The 22588-nt window shown below is 32.1% G+C and overlaps 1 protein-coding gene across 6 annotated transcripts; it reads left to right on the top strand.

Moving 5' to 3' along the window:
* The first annotated feature begins 82 nt into the window (after positions 1 to 82).
* Positions 83 to 21816, top strand: LOC129810312 (F-box/WD repeat-containing protein 11). 6 transcript variants are annotated; one of them, XR_008752721.1, is made up of 9 exons: positions 83 to 485; positions 13105 to 13327; positions 13478 to 13929; positions 14308 to 14499; positions 17903 to 18165; positions 20447 to 20636; positions 20766 to 20901; positions 21007 to 21163; positions 21310 to 21816. XR_008752721.1 is itself a non-coding variant. In XM_055860684.1 (8 exons), the coding sequence occupies exons 1-8, from the start codon at positions 432 to 434 to the stop codon at positions 21024 to 21026; spliced, it is 1530 nt and encodes a 509-aa protein (XP_055716659.1). In that variant the 5' UTR covers positions 83 to 431; the 3' UTR covers positions 21027 to 21816. The 6 variants fall into 6 exon arrangements, 2 of the variants coding, with proteins under 2 accessions (XP_055716659.1, XP_055716657.1); XR_008752720.1 differs by having other exon boundaries at positions 21276 to 21816; XR_008752719.1 differs by having other exon boundaries at positions 109 to 485; positions 21004 to 21163.
* Positions 21817 to 22588: the final 772 nt, after the last annotated feature.

Raw genomic sequence — 22588 nt, 5'->3', positions numbered from 1 at the left:
ACACAAAATATCCTTTAAATAAGCAAAATTGCTTTGGGAGTCAATTTAAAAAAATAAGAGGGAAAATCCTGAGCGCCATCTGTTGTTGGTACATGTGACATTTAATCCACCAAATCCCATTTTCATCGCCAGAAGTAAACGCGACGTGTAGTCGTCGCGCAGAGACTGTGAAAAGTTTTTCGCTAAATCATGACCCAAGAAGGGTGATAAAACTGTGAAAAAGTGAAAAAAACGTGCTTAGAGAAAATCCCAGTGACAATTGGAGATAGAAATGACTGTGTGGGAAACAAATAAGTGGTGATATTTGTGAGAGATAACTTGCAAAAAGACTTTCTGGGCATCTGCTTCAGTGGCGGAGGTGAAAAAAAGGAGAGCCGTTCAACTTCATTCTCAATTCTCGGTTCAGTGTGAAACTCCCGAGGTGACGAGAAATGATGAAAATGGAGACGGATAAAATAATGGACGATTCAAATAGCAATTCACAGGTAATTTGAGTGCAGTGGGTGGGAAAAATGAGGGTGAAAAAGTGACACTTCAAACTTGCAATCGATTACGCCATTTTTGTTCGACTTCTTTTCCTCTTTCGCTCTGTTTTCTTCTGCTTCTTAACTATTTTCCATCAACTTCAATCTATCAGCCTGCAACTTGAATACACCTAGCCAAAAAATCCTATGTAAATTGCTCAAAGAGATAGGGAGAAAAAGCAGGCGATACCAGATTGCAAATGGAATAAGTCGTGCATTACATTTTAATTGGGACACCCATGATATGGAGTGGGTGACCCTCAATATTTGGCACAGAAAAAGCCTCTATACTCGGCCCCTTTCACACCCAAATTTCCCAAGTTATTGATTGCATTTGGGATGCAAGATGTGATAAGGCCTGTGGTAAATAATCTCCACTATCCATTGACCGTTTAACAATGCAATTTCCCAGGGCTGTTTGGTGTGAAAGCCAGAAGAACTTGAAGGTGTTCAGTGCGTCACTCCTTTGTTGCCCAACACCATAATCAATTTCATATATCGCACAATTAAACACCTCACAATTGTTCATTGAGCAATCCGACCACCTAAATTATCTAGTAAAGTCCCATCCAATTTGATGGATTTGCTGAAGAGTCCAGATTGAGGAGTAGTCTCACTTGACTACATCATCGCCTCAGTGATCCGTTAATTTTCTTAGAATTTATGACAGGTTTTTGTTGATTAAATCGAGAGACATTTTCATCCGATCTTTCTATACCTTCTTCACAATCTCCCTTCTCTCAGCCGCCACTGCATCAACATTTTGATCCAGTAGATCACGAGAAAAGTACGGTTTTCTGCTTCCATCTCTCAGTTGCAGATCTCCATCACAATTTTAATTAGGCCACCAGACAATTTTATGAGAGTTTTTCATGACAAATCAGTCTTCCCTCCATTCAAATATCTCTCAAAGAAAGTCAGTGTTTTTATCTCTTAAACTTTTCTTTATTAGAACATCTTTTTACTTTATTTGTTTAACCCAGATAGACTCTTTAAGTTATATAAAAATTCTGGAACATAGAGAGACTCAGTATTCAATATCTTTCAAGACAAAAGAGGTCAATGCTTCAAATTTTTATCATAGATAATTAATATTTATAAAACTCCGAAGTATCTTCCTCACAGAACATTTTAATAAACAATTTCCGATATTTAGGCAGTATGGGAAATTGAACTAGTAGTAACGTAGTAAACATTTTTGAAGTTGCGGATTTATCTTGATTTTCTAACCTTATGGCCCCTACACACTACACGGTAAAAAATTTCGGCACATATTTGTTACAAAAATTAGCTCGTCCACGGACACCGAAAATTTTTGGAATACATTTGTATCTTCTAGGAGAAACAAAAAGATACCCAATATTAGTAATGAATTTGTTCCAAAAAATAGCTCATCTAGTATAAAATCGTATCCCTCCTCTCATACTCAGTCACCCGTCATCGAAGCGAGGAGGACGCCAAATCTACGGCAATTTTCGTGCTACATGGTTTCACTTTTTTAATTCGGGATTCCCTTCCTCTCCTGCTGCCAGCACTCGCATATGATTTCGTCATGCACGCGTCTGTATAAAACACTCATAAGTTGATTTTTATTTGATGTTCCTTATGAACTTTCGCCACCGAAATCCATCTCGACTGAAGTATAGGCCTTAACTGTAAGACGAAATCACTGACACGAATTTGTTCCCGACAATGGGAACAAAAATATTCCCCATATGAGTAACAATTTTGTTCAAAAAATTACCTCGTCCACGGACACCGAAAATTTTTGGAACAAATATGTTACAGATGTAGGAATAATATTGTTATAAAAAAATTACCAATTTGTTCCTGACAATGGGAACGTAACAGCCGAGTGCAACAAATTCTATTCCAACTTTCAGAAACAAAGTTGTATAAAACTAAATCAACTCAAATTTGTAGACATTCCACCGTATCAAAACGGTTTCAAAAGAAAACTCTAACAAAATTGTAACTATATTTCGTAGCAAAACTGTTTAAAGAAAACTTTTTGGAACAAACAAATATCTTCTCTAGGTACAAATTGGTTCCAAAAAAAATTGTTCCAAGGAAAACTTGTTCCAATATTTTGGTCAGAGTTCATAAGTTTTTACCGTAGGATTACTTAAAATCATATAACTAAATATTTTCTCATCTACTTAAACAAAGGATTGAAAAAAAAATTATTTGTATTTTTGGGAGGATTTTAGGCGAAAAATTTGTATTTTGAATTGATTTTAAATTTATTTCATCTCGTTCTTGATCTTTCATACACCCCATGCACTATCTACCGCCGTCTTAGCGTTGATACCAACCTCCTGGACCAAATGGTGGAAATGTCCTTTCTCATTGTTGTATGTTTTGGTTTTACGGCGTTATCACACTTGCACATTAAAATTTTAATGTGATTCACATTAATTGTCGCTTGTGAGCGTCCAAATATGTTATTTGTGTCTTTCAGTTACTTAATAGTTTGGGTTTTTCTATTTATTGATAAAGAAGTGGACTTGGCCTGCAAAAATAAGTTTAAATTTACCTAAAGCATAAATATTTTTAACATTACAAAATTAAAGAGAAAATCGCATTAATTTTTCGCATTAATGCTATAAATCAATTTATATCAAATTTTGCGGGCCAGGTCTACCTTTTTATCAACAAATAGATCAAATTTTGATTTTAAAATGATTCAAATACACAAATTACACATTTGGACTCTCAAAAGCGACAATTAATGTGAATCATATTAACTCTTTCGTCTCTTTTGGGACTCTGAGTACCCAAAGCAGCATCCCAGCAAAACTTCGATCTGCAATTCTGCACTTTTGAAATTTTAACGTTTCTTGTCATTCAATCGGATACTTTGTGTGGTTTCGGGATAGTCGTGCGACTTCGTGAGCATCGCGAATTTCTTTCGTGTTTTCTAACCATTTCCTTCCCTTTCGTATTTTCTATTATGGCTGATTTAATAATATTGTATTATAACATTATAATAATATTGTAAAAAAAGAGAGTATTCACGTAAAATTGTTGAATAAAAATTGAATTTTTAATAAATTGAAATACATATTTTTATGTAGTTAAAATAATGTTTAAAAACATTAGAAAGGGTAGAAGAAATGTAGAAATCATCTTAATACTCTAAAGAAATTCTGCCGATAATTTTAAAATTTTCTATAGAAATTCTGCAGAAAATTCTGCAGAATTTTCATACAACGATCGGATCCACCTTAGAACCAATTTCTGCAGAAATTCTGCTGATTTTTCGGCAGTTAGTAATTCTAATCTGACGAATTTCTGCAGAATTTGCTGGGTGGGATATGAATATTCAGTGAAAAACAATGTTTTTTTAATTATTCAGGACTGATAAAATTCCGATTCTTGTGGATGATTACAAACTATAAGGATGTCCAAATGTAAGATATGTTTTGTAGGACCTCAATTAATTCCTGAGCTTAGATATTTTTGATTAAAAAATGGCGCATTTGTCTTGCAGCATATGCTGCGGTCCGGAAAGAGTTAAAATTTTAATATGCAAGTGTGATAACACAGTTACAATATGTTTTACATTTCATTGTGGCTAGACCAGTCAAAAAGAGAGAGAACAAGATTGACAAGTTAATCTAATGGCAATTTTAATTTAACCTAACTTCATAACTCCTCATAAGCATCACTACATCATTTTAAATCACGTTTCATCTAATAAAAGGAGTTGTGTTGTGATCAAGTAAACGAAAAATCCTTCATTCAAGTATGAGTTTAATTCAACTGCTAACAGGAAATATTTTGTTTTTCTGTTAAGTCCCAGCGGTTGGTTTTTTTAAAGATAATTTCGCAAAATATAATTTAACTATAAATGTGTTTTTATATGCTTGAGAGCTTGAATTAAATGATTTTTTATTATGTTGAAAATATATTAAGAAAACCTAAGATTTTCTTTTGTTTTCGTGTCCTACGTAACCCCTAAGACACAAAATCACTATTAGATGTTATTCTTACATAATCACACTTATCTCAAATTGTTTAGTCTTAAAAACTGCAAAAGGTAAACGATTATAAAAGCTTGTTTTCTCAAAATTTGTAATTAAAAAAATTATACTAAATAATACCATATTGTACCCACACCAAATGTTAATAATTAAATATTGAGGGATTATATTGCTTTCTCTAAATAGAGTTTGAGCAATAAAAAATTGTTTGTCCACTACTCAACGGATAGCAATGATGAGATGAATCACAAGATAAAAAAATACACATCAAGAAGATCATTTCAGATTTTTTTTTTAAATTGATGATAGCACTGTTAATCTTTAATGAAATCATGTTCTATATAAGCGCTAAATTAAAAAAAAAAGATGAATCACAGTTAATACGTATTTCTTAGACCTTCTACTGTACCTGCTGCCCGAATCTTATACATAGATTTTTCTATCTGTTCTGAGATTTCTTATCATTTCGCTTGTGTCACTCTGGCACTTCTTGGTGTGAGAGCAATGGCATAAGCAGAGACGAAAAAAAGAGAATTGAGTCGGTAGCACCTTTCCGCAAATTAACCACTTGGTTGATTGTGGGAAGTGCAAAATGCTCAATTTGACGATGGTCGTTTTCCTATTCAGTGAAAAATGATGCAGTGTTTTACTGCTGGAACAGACAAATGGAGAGACAAATGAATAAAAAATTCAGGGTTCTTGTTTTGAAATTTTCTCGTAGAGTTAAATTATTTTTTAATTATACAAACTGCAAGGTGCAGCGACCACATTGCACACCAACATAAATTCAATGCTATTTACCCCTCTATTATTTCATTTTAATGGTCTTTTATGTGCTGCAAAGATATACACAAGAGATGAGTGTAGAAAAAGGTAAATAAGCTTCTTCAAGGGAAATTAAATTACAAAAAAAATGAGCGAAAGAGTTTATAAATTCATTTACGTTTGTTGGGATGTTGAAAGAGTTGCAATCATTGGCTAAGCTTAAAATGTTTTAACTTCATGAATGTGAGTGAATTTTTAATTTACAATTTTCTCTCTTTCTTCCTATGTTTACTGTTTTTATCTTTCTCTTTCAACTGCGATATGACCAGTGGATGACATGGAGAAAGATTATGATGATCTCACAGTGGTACTTTGTCATTGTGCATCTCTTTTGTGTCGGTGTCAGAAAATCACTGCACAGATAAATAAGGGGGAAAATAATTCATTAAAATTTATTCACAAATTATTTTGAAACTTTTGTAATGCGTCTGTGACAGACAAGAAAGAGAGAGAGAGAGATGTAAAAAAAAGCTTTCACTCGATCTCTTTGATAGGGTTTTGTGCTTCCGATTTCGTCAAACTTTCCTTTTTTTTATTTACAATTTATTACTAAAACACAATTATAATTTAATATACATTAATGGCCAGTGTATTTTTTTTCTTTTATCTCTCTGTTCTCTCTGTTATTATTTATTTATCTAACAAACACTCTTGTTTCATCGCATTGAAAGTAAACAGTAGGGAGTGAAAGAAAAATAGAAGAGTAAAAAAAAACAATAAGTATAAAATATTATTAGTTTTATTGACTTGCATTCACCAGTGTTTTCTGTGTTTGTTTTTTAATATAATGTAGAGTAGATTTGAAATGTGGTGAGCTTGAGAGAAAGAGGAGGAATTAATCTTCCGGTAATTAGCATTGATTGGAAATGGATCAATATAAAATGTGCAATTGATTGGCAATAAAGTATAATTTGATAGCACAAGAGGAAATGACGTAAATGTATAAAAAGAGAATTTAAACACGACATTGATCCAGCTCTTTTTTACCAGGATGTATTTCAAAATTAACTTTCTCATTAGAAAACTAACAAGTTAGTTTATCACAGGTTTTTTTCTTAGGGCATGTCGAAATATATCAACGATCATTACAAGTGAAACGTGTTATTCTAAAAAATAATATTTTTTGAGAAAAAGTACTCAATATTTTTTTGTAGGGGAAGATTTTGCAGATTCGTAATGTTGTAGATGTGTAAAAGTTGTTTTTTCCAAGTTACTAAATGAATTTCATTTATTGTTATATATTATAATAGCTAGTCCAAAACCTTACATTTTCTGAGAAACTTGGGAACCTAGGCCTTTTTTTCCTGAGTTCAAAGGCAAAAATTGACTTGTCAGAATATAATTCGAATAAGTTTATTTTTTGCAAATTTTGTTTTCACTGAATATTATACCGTAAAGTTAATTATTCCTAAGCTTTATAGGGGTTCCAAATCTTAAAAATCCTATAACTCAGAATATAACATCTCAACTTGAAATCGCTCTCCTATAAAGTTGTCTATTCGCGACTTATTCGCGGGCCTAAAAATCATAATCGTAGAAGTCGTAAATGGGCCTAAAATCGTAATTTTGATGTGTAATATTTTATGCATTTTTTCATACTTCAAGTGCCTTTTCGATAAAAGTAACTATTACAAGTTATAGGCCTCAATTCTGAAACTAAGATCAAGATCAAGATCACGAAAATTTAAAGATTCTGGTATTCTGAAATCAAAAAATCAAGATCAACCATGTGTATATCAAGATTTGCAATTCTGGAACCAATATTTCAAGATTTCAAGACATCAATTTTTTTTTAAAATAGTTCCAAGAACCTCTGTACGGTTCTTGGAATTTTCAAGATACAAAAATTTGAAGAGTTGATACAAAAATAGCGTATGATTTTGTAATTTATACACATTCCTAGATGTACGTACGTAGGGGAAAGTACTCTTCCTTTGAACGTTCTTACGGTTCATACCTTTGAATACAGTAGACTCTCGCTCAATCGGCTCTTTCTCAATCGGACGACAAATTTTGATGACAATTTTCACGTTTAATTATGAAGCTAATTCGCTCAAATTCGCTGTAGTTCTTCCTATTTTATCGTGATTCTTTATAATTGAGCGCTTTTTGTGGAATTTAAAAAGGCTTTGACGCTCAATTCTATCGCTAAACCGGATGACATTTTGCCCCATATTCCCGATTGAGAGAGAGTCTACTGTAATGTAAATTTCTGTTACTTTTCCTAACAGATTTACACATGATTGTCACATATTTATCAATAATTGATAATGAGCTAACTAATATTTAATAGAAATGTGTAAGTCTCTTAGGAAAAATCAAAGAAAATTCACATTATTCAAAGGCATGGCCGTTCGAAGGGAGAGTACTTTCCCTTATCGAACTACAACACCATAAGAATACCTGTAAAAGAATCACACCTTGCATAAGCATTTCAGGATTTATCACAAATCCCAGGTTTTGTTTGCACTTCATGTCGCTCCTTGGAAAATACAAGGGGCCAACTCACTTTTTGGCGATTTTGAGGTTTTAATGCACTCAAACAGAGAATTTAATAAAATTTCAGGTGATATGAGTCAATAAATTTCATTATTAGAAAAGTTTTTCAAAATTTTAGTCTTTATGAGTGCTTGCGCGGTTTTATTTGAAGTCAAGGGGCACAAAATAGATTTATCGTTCAAATTTTTGTGAAACAAGGGACTAAATCAAGCAAGTTGATCCCGTGTCATTCTAATTTCATGAAAATTTGCGCATCATTTAGAATGACAAAGAGCTAACTCATTAAAAAACATATTTGGAAAGGTAAAAATATGTATGTTTCGATGTTTATAATAATGCTCATACAAATAGAAAAGAATTAAATTAAATTGTTTTTATTGACATACTTAATTGAGATAATTATTTATACAAAGTTGAATCTTTCATGCTGTCTCCTAAAAAATGGCTCAGATTGAGTTGGCCCCTTGTAATTTCCTTGTATTCCCGAATATGGCTTTTCTCATAGGAATACTTTAATACGGCCTATAAATAATTTTTCTAATTTATATTGGGGAAATTTTAACAAATTCAGCAGAGAATGTAGATATTTGTCAGAAGTGATGTTTTCATTTTCAGACATTTTAAATTCCATAAATGCTTTGCGTCAGAATATAAATGAAATCTTGATCTTGGAAGTATTTGACATCTTGAAATTTTGATCTTGATCTTGGTCTCTGAATTCAGGCCATAGAGGGTTTATCAGGGTTAAAATTTACCGTGAAAATCTTTTGCTCGAAGTGGGTCATTTTTGTGGTTAGAGGAAAATTCACAGAGTTACCCCCTTGACACCTCAGGAAAATGGAACTTGGCTGCTCTGCAAAATTGTCAAAAATATTGACCACCGACTTTGCAGGTTTGACTCTAACAAATCAGGGTAACTTTGTAAAAAGTGCTACTGAATTTTCGTTTTCCTATAGAGGAAAATCCAAGGGATTCCAGGAATAGGGGAAAGCGTGCTACCTTCGGACGACTCAAGCTTTGGACAATTCAATTTTTTTCTCAATGTTCCTTATGGATTGCACCTATAGCTCTTTCTGAAAATTTGATGCATTGGACTAGCTATTAAAATGTAATATTATAATGGGCCAAATTCATTTGTAATACATTGAAAAAATGATTTGTGCGAAGTATAAATCGTCCGAAGGTAGCGCGCTTTCCCCTATTGTGAGGTGGAATAATGAACTTAATAAGAGATTTTTTTTGACATAGTGGTATAATTGATTCAATTTGTGTGGCATTCAGTAAAAAATCGTAAATCTTGAGCATCATTCTCCGTACGAAGCTGCATAACCTCCCCCTACTTTGAAGAAAGAATTTAATCGCTTTTGAGCTCCACAATGATATGACATTGAAGATTGCGCTTAACTTGCTATCGTGGTTAATCGATGCAATAAAAAAAAAATGAATTTGAAACATTATGAAAACCGTGATTATTTTATGGTTACGATGCTTTTATCGTAATGTTGGTTGAGCTTCAGAAAATTAGTAAAGTAGAAAAATATTCTTGCTTTCTACAAACTTAAACGTATATGGAAAGCATTAATTCACAAGTAACAGAGCATTTTATAAATATATTAGAATAAATTCTAATGTTAAGTTTTTGTGCAAAAAAGTCAGTTGACAGTCCACAATGCCTGTGAATTCTTTTAACCATTCGAAGTAAAAAAAAATAACAGATAAGAAACGATAAAAAGTACAGTAAACCGGATATGAAGCCACAAAGTATAATGGTATAACTACTAAAGTATATAACATGCTGCAATTTGCAAAGAAGTAACTTTATTCATATCTCATTGACGATATTTTACATCATATACTTGTGTTTTATTGTCTTTCGCAAAAGAGAATCATATTGGTAAAGGTTCACAACCTTGTAATAGATTTTTGTTGAATAAATTTAACTCAAAAATGTACATGAAATAGCGCAATATTGTACATAATAAGAGGTCTGCAGAAAGGCAATATATTGGTTCGTGGGAGAAATTTGTTTTCGAAGATAAATTATGATTCATTATTTTTACTACTTCCATAAGTAAAAAATATCTTCATTTAGTATTTAGTAGAAAAATTGGTTATTTATTATCTAAATGTATTTCAATAGTGATTTATGTATTACTTTAATCTAAAATGGTCAATTATTTTCATATCAAAGCTCAATTAGGGTTAATGCTTCCTCAATACATGGTACAATGGTCAAAAATCAGTGGACACGTTCTATTGTTTACTAAATTACACTTGCGCATTTCAATGATTGAGGGCGACAGATAGAACGAGAATGTGTGGAAATAAATAGAAGATAAAGGTGTAAAAAGAGATGAAGGAAAATAATATTTAATCTCATTTGGATTCTCTTTGTCTCTTATGTTGATTTTTTTGTCGTCACAATATCTGGAGATATTTGCTTTAAATATTATTTATTACTGTTTTAAGTATTAAAAGTTAACACATGTTAATTCAACATTGGTTTGTCACTACAGTTCATTGAAGTTTTGCATTAGTCATGAACATACCAGCGGCGTGATGATGCCTATGATAATGAAACGAAAAAAGACACACACACACAATTTCTATAATCATTTCATGGACATGGACTTGTAGTTCAAGGGGTTACTTATTATAGAAATTTTATACTATTTCTTTTGAAAGAAATAAAAACTCAAAATTATAATAATGCAGTAAAAGCTTGTTCAACAATAATTCATATTTACAATATAGTTTCCAAATAGAGTTTTTTTTTAACTTTCGTAATAAGGATTCACACTCAAAAATCGCATATTCATATTGCTCATAGCGAGAGATCATAAATGGGAGAAATGTAGTTCAATAGGCCTTTAAACTAGATTCAGCTTTATCGGTTTTATTACCTTCGTTTTTAAAGTAGATAGTAATTTGCTAAAGATTCATGAGAGCTACCTTTGGTGAAGATTTGAAGTCTTGGTCTCTTTATATCCTGGAAAATTTTGAATTGTTTTATTTTTCGATTTGTGATTTTTTTTTGTCTCAGTCTTCCGATAGCGAAAATGTAGACCTCCTAGCAATCTTTCAGTATTTCTATATTATTTCTCTATTTAATTAATAGGCATATAGTGAGGTTTACTGTGGATGTAATTCTAACAATTTAAATACTATAAATGTATCTCGTTACATGCATCAGCATTTGTCGTTACTTACCAGTCATTTAGATCATCAATTCTTTTATAATCCGTTTTTACAAATTGTTTTTACAAATTTGGAAATAATGACCAAGATCACTTAGGCTTAGTCGATAAAACCCAAAGTTTGAATATGCCTAGAAATGAAAAATTCTGAAAGGGGAGACAAATCTAAAAAGGGGTTCAGTTGTCCAAATAAGCCATTCCAGATTATTGTGAAGATAATTATTGTGACAATAAGTGCAAATAATCACAGTATTATCCTCAAAAATATGTGATATTTAACTGGGACTTTTGTTCCTGCTGGTATTTTATTGAATTGTCCCTGAAAATATCTAGTGTTTTCTGTCAGTTCATTACAAAGTCTGTCGGTACGTCTGATCCGTCTGGCTGTCGCCGGCTTTAGGATAGGGGCATGCTTGAGTTTGTTGGAAAGGTGTTGGGATTTCTGACAAGATTGAACCAATTCCAATTGGATACGAATCGATAATAAACCGATACATAACGAATAAGATTTTTTTTTATCAGAAAATCAATTGTATTTCTCCTAAGGAAATTTGGACATTTTGGGCAATGTTTTTCAATGATTTATAAATCTGTGCAAATCGGTTGTGAACCGGTTATGAACCGATAAGTAATTTTTTCCAGAAAACCAATTTTATTATTCTTAAAACTATTTTGTAAGACCTTTTGAATGCTTTATGAAACAGATCAAATGTGTTAAGAATAGGTAAAGAGTAAATGATGCAAAAATGCTTTTGAGGTATAACACCTAAGTCACTAGTTCGAACAATTCGAAAAGCCTGGGACGCTTTGCCATCTCTTTATTCGAAAAGCGTAAATCGCTAAACATATTTCTCGCCAAGTTTAATGAATATATCACCATTAATGAGAATGAATGCAATATTCAATCAATATTTAATAATAATCACTTAAAAATATCGAAGAAAAAATTTATTTGTATTTTATTTGTAAACTCAAATTTCTGCCATATTTTTCGTAAATAATTGCTCATTTTGAAGTTTCAACAAAGCAATTGTAATTCAAATTATATTTAAAATTAAACGAATTTAGTATTAATGTCTTTTGAAAAGAATGAATATTTAAATATAACGCATTATTCTCCAAGAAAATTCCATAATTTTAATCAGCTAATTTCTAGTGTCCGACTTTACCCTCAATTTGTCCAAAATTTTAAGCTGTCCCAAATTATACGCACTTCCCCTAAATTCATAATTAAACAAACTTAGTTTTCATATCTTTTTTTTTAACAAATAAATATTTAAATAGAATACACTTTTTATTAAATATTCGAAGAAAATTCCACATTTTTTTATCAATGTATTTGTTGTGTCCAACCCTCAAAGTGTCCAAAATTACAAGCATTTCCCTTATTTGGTAAAAAAGTCTTCTATGGTTATTTTATATGAATATAACATTCCAGTAATAATAATAGTGTATTGCTCTTCAATTAAGCAGAGCCCCTTGGCTTTTAGTTCAGTGAATTTAAGTGTGATCACTTTAATTATTAATAGTCACAGATAAATAAGGTTTTCTTTTTTGTTTTATGGAAAATTGGTCGAGTATGTGGTTAATTGAGTAACTAAGCAAATTTCAAAGTAATTTTGGTTTCATTTTCTGCATGATGATTTCAACTAAAAAAAAGATTGGAAAGGAACGGTGGATAAAATCACGTAGAGATATTGCATTGAAGAAAACAAGTTTCAATTGTTGTTTTTTTTTCTTCTGTTCACAAAAAGAAAGAAATAAGAATTCTAGGAATATTACGCGAAAAAGAAATGTACTTAAACTTGTTATTTTAAAATTTATTTAGAATTAGATGTAAGGTGTATGAGATTGCATGGAGCCAGGAGTATTTCTGCCAAGATCTGTGATTTTTTCACAGATGTTTTGGATATAAAATTACTCTGTGACTTTCTTTGTGCTTCTTACCGCGTATAGAGCAAATGGCAAAATGTATGTCTACGAGAAAGAGGAAGAGATTGGATTGTGGGGAAAATGTTTTAGGCAAAAAAAAGAGGTTAAATATGTTGTATTTTATATACTCTTTCTTTTCAGTATACTTCGATGATTCTGTACGATCCGGCGAGGAAAAAAGAACCATCACCGACCTTTCAGAGTGAACGAGAAACCTGCCTAACGTACTTCTTGAAATGGAACGAAGCAGATCAAGTGGATTTTGTTGAACAATTACTATCCCGAATGTGTCACTATCAGCATGGACATATAAATGCATTTCTGAAGCCAATGCTCCAGAGAGACTTTATTTCTTTGTTGCCAAGTGAGTTAACTTTTCATGGGGATTTCTTTAAGTTTGTTTTACTTTTCTTTTTTTTTTTTTGGTTTATCGCCAATAGACGGGGAAATGGATATTGAATGAAATTGTATTTTTATTTTCTTTGTTTTTCTTCTTCCTGACTCGTCATTGTAGAAAAGGGATTGGATCACATTGCAGAGAATATCTTATCGTATTTGGATGCTGATTCACTTAAGGCAGCAGAATTGGTGTGCAAAGAATGGCTTCGTGTTATATCTGAGGGTATGCTGTGGAAGAAGTTAATTGAACGAAAAGTACGAACTGATTCACTGTGGCGTGGACTTGCTGAGAGACGTGGATGGATTCAATATTTGTTTAAGCCAAGACCAGGCACAACACATCGACAGCACTCATTCTACAGGGCACTATTCCCCAAGATTATGAATGACATTGAGAGCATAGAAAGCAATTGGCGCTCTGGACGTCATATGCTGAGACGGATCAATTGTCGTTCGGAGAACTCCAAAGGTGTCTACTGCCTACAGTATGATGATAATAAAATTGTATCTGGCTTGAGGGACAATACAATTAAAATATGGGATAGGAGTGATCTGAAATGTGTAAAGGTGAGTGTATTATGATGAATGTGATGAAAGATGTGCATCATAAAATCACATGCAATATGGTCTTTAATATAAATATTTTCTTATGTTCCTACACTGAGAAAAAAAGAGAGTGCGATTAACTTTTTTTCCTCATAACTTTAACACTTTTTAGGTGTTAAAAATATATCAACATTTTTTAATGTTAATTTTACACCTTTTTAAGGGTAAAATTAACATGCAAAAGGGTAAATTTAACCCCTAATTCACCTAAAAAGGGTAATATTTACACTGATTTTGGATCAATACTGCAGGATAAAATTAACATTTCCGGAATGTTATTTTAACTTTTTCGGATTTCTCTCAGTGTATACATCTATTTATTTATTTTTCTCATTCCAGACTCTGACAGGCCATACAGGATCTGTGCTATGCCTTCAGTATGATGATAAAGTCATAATAAGTGGATCAAGTGATTCTACCGTCCGTGTGTGGGATGTCAATTCCGGTGAAATGGTCAATACGCTCATTCATCATTGTGAAGCAGTCTTACATTTACGATTCAATAATGGAATGATGGTCACATGTTCCAAGGTAAGAAAAATAAGTCATAATAATCATGAAGAGTAGGTACTTATAAACACAAAATTACTCCATAATTAATTCTTTTAGTTGCGGGAGGGGAAAAGTGCATTGCAAAAAGCAGCATACTGCACATATCGCCATTTAGTTAATTGAAATTTTGACCTTTTCATTCTTTGATCGATAAATGGCACATTCCACTTTCAAGTGTTTTATTGCATTTTACGACGTGCTTTTTTTCTGCAATTGATGGTTTTTTGGGTCATTTCGTGAAATGGTTGCAAGTACTCTTGGAATCTTTGAAAAATGAACTTGGAATTGCTGCACAGTAATTTTTCTTTTAATAGTCAGAAGACAGTAAAATAAATTAGTTTTAGCTCATAATAGGGTAAGTGTACCCAATTCCGGCCACCTTGCAATTTCGACCACTTTTTTCTTCCTCAAATTACAATAAATTTTTACTTTTTGCATTTTATAGAGATTATACAATGCAAAAAATAAGAAAAAATGTTTCGACAAACGAGATGATGTGAGAAGGGCTTTGAAAGAATTTCGGAAGGGCGAGAAATATGAGAATGAAGGTGGCCGAAATATGCCACCAAAGCTATGTCTACATTTTTATTCATTTTTAAATGTATTAAGAATGTGTTATTCTTATTCTAACCTCGTAGCCTATACAGATCTGAGGATTAACAAAGAAAAGGCTTAGTTTAATTATTAGGTCAAGTAAAAAGTCTTAAGGCTCTTGAGCCTTTTTGCAAATTTTTTTTAGTAAGCAATATCTCACGATATATAAATCGCGTCGGGTCATACTATACGGTGTTTGGAATATGACAACACTCTTTTAAAAGTTCCTTGACAGTTTTACGTTTGATGAAGCCAGTTGTAATATAACAGCTTTTCAAAGTGAGGGTAAAACAAGAGAAATGTCGATATGTTTTTCAGTATTAAAGCGTGTACAGTCAAGTGTGCTAATCCGGGCGCTTCGCTATCTGGATCGTTTATGACTAATCTAGATAATAGATTTCTAGATTTTTGGTTTTTTTTTTAATCCAATGGGTTCTCGCCAATTTTTCGCACATTCTTTTTAATTCCTGTCATTAGAGACTTGACAAGTCCTTCTCCACGGTCACGAACGACTTTCTTCCACTTTCTCTTGAAATCTTGCAAGTCTCTAGCTGGCTGAGCCTTCTTCCTGAGATCTGCCTTCAAAATTCTACAGTATTTCTCAATCGGGCGGACTTCCGGGGTGTACGGACGGTTGAATATCTTTTGCACATATTGAACATTGTTCTTACTGAAACATTCTACGGTGGCTTTCGAAGAATGGCATGTTGTCAGATTGGGCAAAAAATGGGGGAATCTCATGGGCTTGGTAGAGAGGCAGAAGTCGCTTTTGGAGACACTCTTTTATGTAGATCTCCTTGTTCATCTTGCCCGTTGTGATAAATTCAGTGCTGCGACGTCCACATTAACAGATGGCCATCCTTACCATGTACTTCTTCGGGAATTTGTCGTACTTCTTGTACCAAAACTTGCTAGCCAAACTCGTACGTGTCTTTGCTGAGTAAAATTTCTGACCAGGAAGCTATAATTGAAATCATCTTTAACGATGGTGTCGGCATCCATTAAAATACAGCCTTGGAATCCTTTGTTAAGGTGATCGTTGAATTTCTGTGAACTTGTTTTAGCATTTTGTCGGTGTTTGTCGGTCCGATGGAGAGCAGCCTGGGATTTGTAGGTTATCAAACCATTCCTCTTCTTGATTTTATGGACCAAGCTCCAAAGTATTCCCATTTTTTGCCAACATCTCGCACTGAAAGATTGGGTTGCTTCTCCTAAAGTTGTAACACTTTCTTTTCCATCCTCTTGTTCTCAATCCCAGGCTTTCGGCCAGTTCGTGGCTTACGAGCAACAGTCTTGACTTCCTTGAACCGAATTATATGCAGACAAACTTATTTCGTATTGCATGTACAATAATTTCAAAGAATATAAATATTTAAGAATAAAAAAAATGCTGAAAGGAATGAATTTAGGTTATGGCCCTACATGAACTAAATACTCGCCTAATTAGTGTTCAAATCATATCCGAAACATAAAGACATTTTTGGAGCTGTTTTAAAAACAAACCAAAAAATGGTTTTAGAAGTTAAAAGAGGGGTCATCGAAGACCGGTAGTCGATATCTCTTACCGTCGGGCCTCTAGTTAGACAACAAGAAAAAAAAATATTTTTAAAAAATCATTTACGGATCGTTAACAATTCTTTACTGATTGAAAACGATGATGCATTTGTGTTGGAATTTTTTTCTTTAAAAAAATCGTAATGCACGTAGGGTGGAGTTATCACTTATGGACGTTATACACTTATGGGCAGCGTGCAAAAACCTTGAGTTCTTACCTAAAACAGATTTAGAAAAATCATAAAATTATGAGTTTATGATGTGATTAACAATTTTGCAATTTTTCGAAATCTTTTTAAGGTAAAGATGTAAGATTTTTGCAAGCTCTCCATAAGTGTATAACGTCCATAAGTGATGATTCCACCCTACAGACGAAACGTTCGCCTGGACTATTCGCAAAAAAATCAAAATAATAATTGAAATCGTAGGAATTTTCGTACATAGTACTTCTACTTGTTGAAATAATGTTTTTTTTTATTGGGGATCATCGAAGACCGGAAGTTGATATCTTTTAGCGTTTAAGCTTTAGAGCAATGACAAATTGCAATAAGTAGATTATTACCGTACTATATTCTCTCTTGGGATCCGATAAGTAAAAAAGTGCAGAGTGGACTTTTGTCCACTCCAAATTGAAAGTCCATTGAAATGTACTTCCTTTTCAAGTATCAGGAAAATATTATCATTACTTGATCATAGTCGAGGACAATTTTAATACCATTGCCTACCTGTCTGTCAAATTGAGACCGTCAAAAATGGAACTAATTTGTGTCGAATTTTTAAGCAGTATAATTTATGTTTTTCTCATGTTTGCAAAAATAAAATTTTTACATTAAATTTCTCATAACACGTGTAATGTTAATTATATTCATTAGCATTGTGTATTATGGACCTTTATGTGCATTAAATATTATTTCTTAAAAATTTCGCATTCACTTTTTGCAATTATTCAAATCAAGAATTTTCTAAGGCGTTTTTCGAATTTAGGCTGTAAATTCATAAAAACGGCTGAAGTTTTAATATTTCACGAAGGTTGCATTCTTCATGGGTCCAAGAAGCAACTGCCTTCCACTCAATAAATTTATATTAGGCGAAAAAAATACAAGTCGATATCTTTTATCGTTCTTCGGAATACACAAATAAGCAACTAACCGGTCAAAGTATTTTTAATAATTTTTTTTGTAAATAGTGAGTTGAAATTGGATTTGAAAGCATCGTGATTTTCATTGCTTTTCAGGATCGATCAATAGCGGTATGGGATATGACATCACCAGGAGAAATTACATTGCGTCGTGTTCTTGTTGGACATCGAGCTGCAGTGAATGTGGTAGATTTTGATGAGAAGTACATTGTGTCAGCATCTGGTGATCGCACAATTAAAGTGTGGAATACATCAACATGTGAATTTGTTCGAACCCTCAATGGTCACAAGAGGGGTATCGCGTGTCTACAGTATCGTGATAGATTGGTAGTCAGTGGCAGTTCGGACAACTCTATAAGGTAAAATCTCACCTCTTTGCACACACAATACATATTTCATGCCAAGGGTACATTAGATGTGAGTTTGCTATAAAATTGTGATTGAATTTTTAATGGGTTTTCTCTCCTTTTGTTTTCGAATTAAATTATGATTAGGATCTGTTGTAACGACAAAGATTTTGCTTATAATTAATATTCTTAAGCTGCAATCACGAATTATTCCACGAAAAGATAATTTGTTCCGTAAGGAAACATAATAAACCCAAGTATTGATTATATTTTTAAGGCACCGTACAAATGAGCGGTAAAAACTTAAATTTGATCAGCAAAAATTAAACTTGAGCACTATAAATACATTTCTCAAATATTTGGCTGTCAAATATTCGGTCATCACAAATTTGACTAAAAATTTGGCAGTCAAATGTTAGTAATCAAAAATTTGACTCAAATATTTGATCATCAAATATTTCGTCATCAAAAATTAGACTTAAAATTTTGGAACACGAATGTTTGGCAATCATAATTTTGACTCAAGCATTTAGTTATCAAATTTTCGTTCATTAAAAATTTGGGAGTCAAATACTTCCGAATCAAAATTTTGGAACTCAAAAGTTTTCTGGGTAAATATTTGGTAGGGTAGACTGAGGCAGAATTAGAATTAGTCAGCGGTAAAATTATACCGGCTTCAGACCTAAGACATAGCCATATGGCATTGTCTTAGTTCCAAAGACAATGCATATGGCTTAACTTCTCTAATTTCTTATCAGTTAAGATTTTTTGGATAATTGTGACTTGGGATTGGATAACCAGAGTACATTATCCATTAGATTCTGACGAACCGATAAAATTCCTTGTTGCTTGGGATTTTGAGACCTTCAGGAACTAGGCCTAACCTCTATTCTGAAAACTATTTTAGACAGTGGGGAGTTATAATTTTCCTAAAAAATATTGGTTAATCAGAGTAATTAACGCCCTTCTTATTCATTGAAATATTTATCGGTCTCATTTAAATATGTAAACACACAAAGAAAAACTTCAGTTGCAGGCTGATTCTGCTCCAGTCTTCCCTAATCAAAATTTAGACTCAAAAATTTGATAATCAAGATTTTAAAACTAAAAAATTTTCTGGTTAAATATTTGCTAATAGGGTAAAGTGATACAAGTTGGACAATTCGCCGGTACAAGTTGTACATGGCTTTTTTCTTGATAAATACAGTACAAAATTTGTTTTTAAGCACAAGGAACCAAATTATAAAACTAAAGCATTAAAAATATACAAATAAAAATGAAGTTGCTAAATTTATCAAGAAAAAAAGCCCTGTCCAAATTGTACCATTGATTGTCCAACTTGTACTACTTTGCCCTAAATATTTTTTATTCAAAAATTTGGTGATTAAATTTTTTGTCAGAAAGTGGAATTTCGCTCTTTTTTAATTGTTCTTTATTTTATTTTGCTGGGATTCCACTTTTTGACAACATCTACATCCACAATACTGTCGAAAACAAATTATCGAATTTTCGACCATCAAAATTTTGACTTAAAATTTCATCAAAATTGTGACTCAAAATTTCATCAAAATTTTGACTTAAACATTTTGCGATCGAATACTTCGTCATCAAAATTTTAACTCGAAAATTTAATTGTAAAATATTAGGTGATCAAAATTTTGAATCAACATTTTGGGATCAAGAAATTTAGTAGTCAAATATTTGGTAATCTAAATTTTTCTTCAAATATTTCATGATTAAATTATTATTATAACTGCGTGCTTTTAATATTACTCCATGGAAAATCTGTGGAATCACGGGAATGTCAAAAACATTCTTACAAAAAAAAATTACGTTGGGAATTAAAATTTTGAAATTGTGGTTACTGATTTGATTAAATTTTCATGTTATTGCTCGTATTTGTTTTTTTTTTCACTGTTGAAAAATACTGCCTATAAATTCATGCAGTAAAAAATTTAGACTGGCCAGAAAGTGGTTACAGATGTGGCCGAAAAGTATACCAAATGCCCGAAAATAAAAGAACTTTTTCTTTAATATGTTTCAATCGTTTCAACGGGATATTTTATTGGGAAATTGATAGGTCATTTCGAAAAACTAATAAGCAACATATTATTCGTGTTACCCTATCGAGATTATTCCATAAATTTCAGAGTTAATTAATTTAAAAAAAAAAAGAATAAGGAGTAAAAAGCTAATGTTCGCATTTTATTTTTCTATTTTGCATTCGAAACACTTTCTCGTTACTGTATCGCCTTGGATAATAATGTTTATTTGCGGTGACCACGGCAATTAGATTGTGGGATATTGAGTGTGGAGCATGTCTTCGTGTGCTGGAAGGACATGAAGAACTGGTGCGCTGCATACGATTCGATTCAAAGCGGATTGTGAGTGGAGCTTACGATGGCAAGATAAAAGTGTGGGATTTGGTGGCTGCCTTAGATCCACGTGCTCAGACAAGTTCATTGTGCTTAAAAACACTCGTGGTATGTGTTAATTTTCTTTTATTTATGTCTCTTTGTTATATACCTCATATCATTCTAATTTGTTTTTTTTTTTGTAATGGGGAGAGGTGTTTGAATTAGATATATTTTATGATATTTTTGAATCTGCAGGAACACACTGGTCGTGTCTTTCGACTGCAATTTGATGAATTCCAAATAGTGAGTAGTTCTCACGATGATACTATATTGATATGGGATTTCCTCAACTATACACCACCTGAAAGCAATTCGAATCGAAGTCCATCACGTAAGTGTTGAATTGAGCTTGAGGGAAAAGAGGGAAATTGGATAAGAAACCTCTTTATAATGAGTGCAATTTCTGAATTTTCCTTTTTTTTTCTTTTCTCAGCAGCATCTTTAATGGAACATTAGCGGTAATCACCTTTGACATCTTTGGTAATGATCTCTTACACACATTACTTCTCTGTCTCTCTCTATCTCTCTGAAAGAACTAGAAAGAAAACAACAAAAAAAAAGAAAAAAATATGCACTGAAAAGAAATGCAATTGGTGAGTAAAAAGAAAACAATAGAGTTATGAGTAAGATTTTTTCCTCAAAGCTCTGCAAACATTTTATAACAATACAATAGAGTTCACTTACGATAAAAGTTCTTTTTTTTAGTGTAAGTTTTCTCTCCTTCTCTTTACCTAATTAGATAATTCGAATGCATGGATCTTCTTAAAGAAAAATTATTTAAAACAAAAAAAGAAGAGTTATTTGTAAAAGAGATATTATAATCTATCAGTTGCGATGAGAAGAACGGAAAAGTAATAAAAAAACTATGTAAAATTCGTGTTTAGAGAAATAATTTTTTTTAATATGATGTAGCAGTTGATACTTTAATTGTATATCCCATTTTTTCTAGTGGTTTTTTATCTGCCCTTGTGAAACTTTTCCCAATTACTTGCTTTTTGTAATAAATCCCAATATTATTATGATTATGTAAGGAGGAAAGCCAGAAAGAAATCTCTGATAGATTTTTCCATGAACTTTTAAATTAAAGAATAAATCCAAAAAAAAAAAAAAGAAATTTGTACAGATAAAATGCAGAACAAAGTTTTGAAATGAAAACATTGGTTGTCTTGTCGTGAATAGTTTTATTAATAATTTATAATTATTAGGTGAAGAAGTCTGTAATAAATTCAAGCAGTTTTATTTTTAAGTTCTTTTTATCTTGAAATATAATTTTAGGCAAAGAAAAATGCGTTGCCCTTATGTTTTCGGTAATAACTGAGCGTTTTTTATATGAAATTCAGATAAATTATTATTCATCACATTCTCTATTAAATTGATTCCTTGTTTCTTTCCTTCCACAAAAAAAATTAATTGTATAAATTAGTGCCAAGCAGGATGAATATGTGCAAAAAAAAAAACATTTTAAAAAATCGTATAATATTGCACAATGCAGGATATTTCAAAGAATTTTGCGAGAATAATGGTTGTTTGGTAGAAAATTTGTCAGTTTGGCGAATTGAAGGAACTTTTTAACTTAGCGATCGTCATTGAAATGTCGTGATGGAAAAATTTGCGATTTAGCTTTTAGAGAAAATAAATATTTCGTAAATGTAAATTCCTACTCGGGACTTACAAAAAGCTGGTAAATCGTATAACCCATAAAAAGTTCGTAAAATTTTAGCAAACATTAGTTCATAAACAGCCAGAAAAATGTCCGTAAAATTTTATCATTTGTTCGTAAAGTTTTGCCAAACAAACTAGAATGTACTAACAAATATTTGTAGAAGAAGAAAAATAGGGTGGCAAAGCATCACAGGCTTTGCAAAGTACTCGAACTCTTGAATTAAATGCTACACCTCAAAAGTACTTTCACATCCTTTACCGTTTACCGGTACTCAACCGATTTTAACCAATTTATAAATCACTCAAAACATTGTCCAAAATACACCTTAGCAGTAATATACTTAAATTTATAGAAA

This window comes from Phlebotomus papatasi, chromosome 1 (genome assembly GCF_024763615.1).
Source record: "Phlebotomus papatasi isolate M1 chromosome 1, Ppap_2.1, whole genome shotgun sequence".
Lineage (NCBI taxonomy): Eukaryota > Metazoa > Arthropoda > Insecta > Diptera > Psychodidae > Phlebotomus > Phlebotomus papatasi.
Note: the sequence above shows the minus strand (reverse complement) of the source record. Positions and strands in the feature narration are given on the sequence as shown.

Bases quoted from the DNA above. Each gene is read 5' to 3' on its own strand.
- LOC129810312 (XM_055860682.1), top strand. From the start codon at position 432: ATGATGAAAATGGAGACGGATAAAATAATGGACGATTCAAATAGCAAT. The intron at 486-13,104 runs GTAATTTGAGTG...CTTTCTTTTCAG, and splicing joins ATTCAAATAGCAATTCACAG to TATACTTCGATGATTCTGTA. The intron at 13,328-13,477 runs GTGAGTTAACTT...TCGTCATTGTAG, and splicing joins CTTTATTTCTTTGTTGCCAA to AAAAGGGATTGGATCACATT.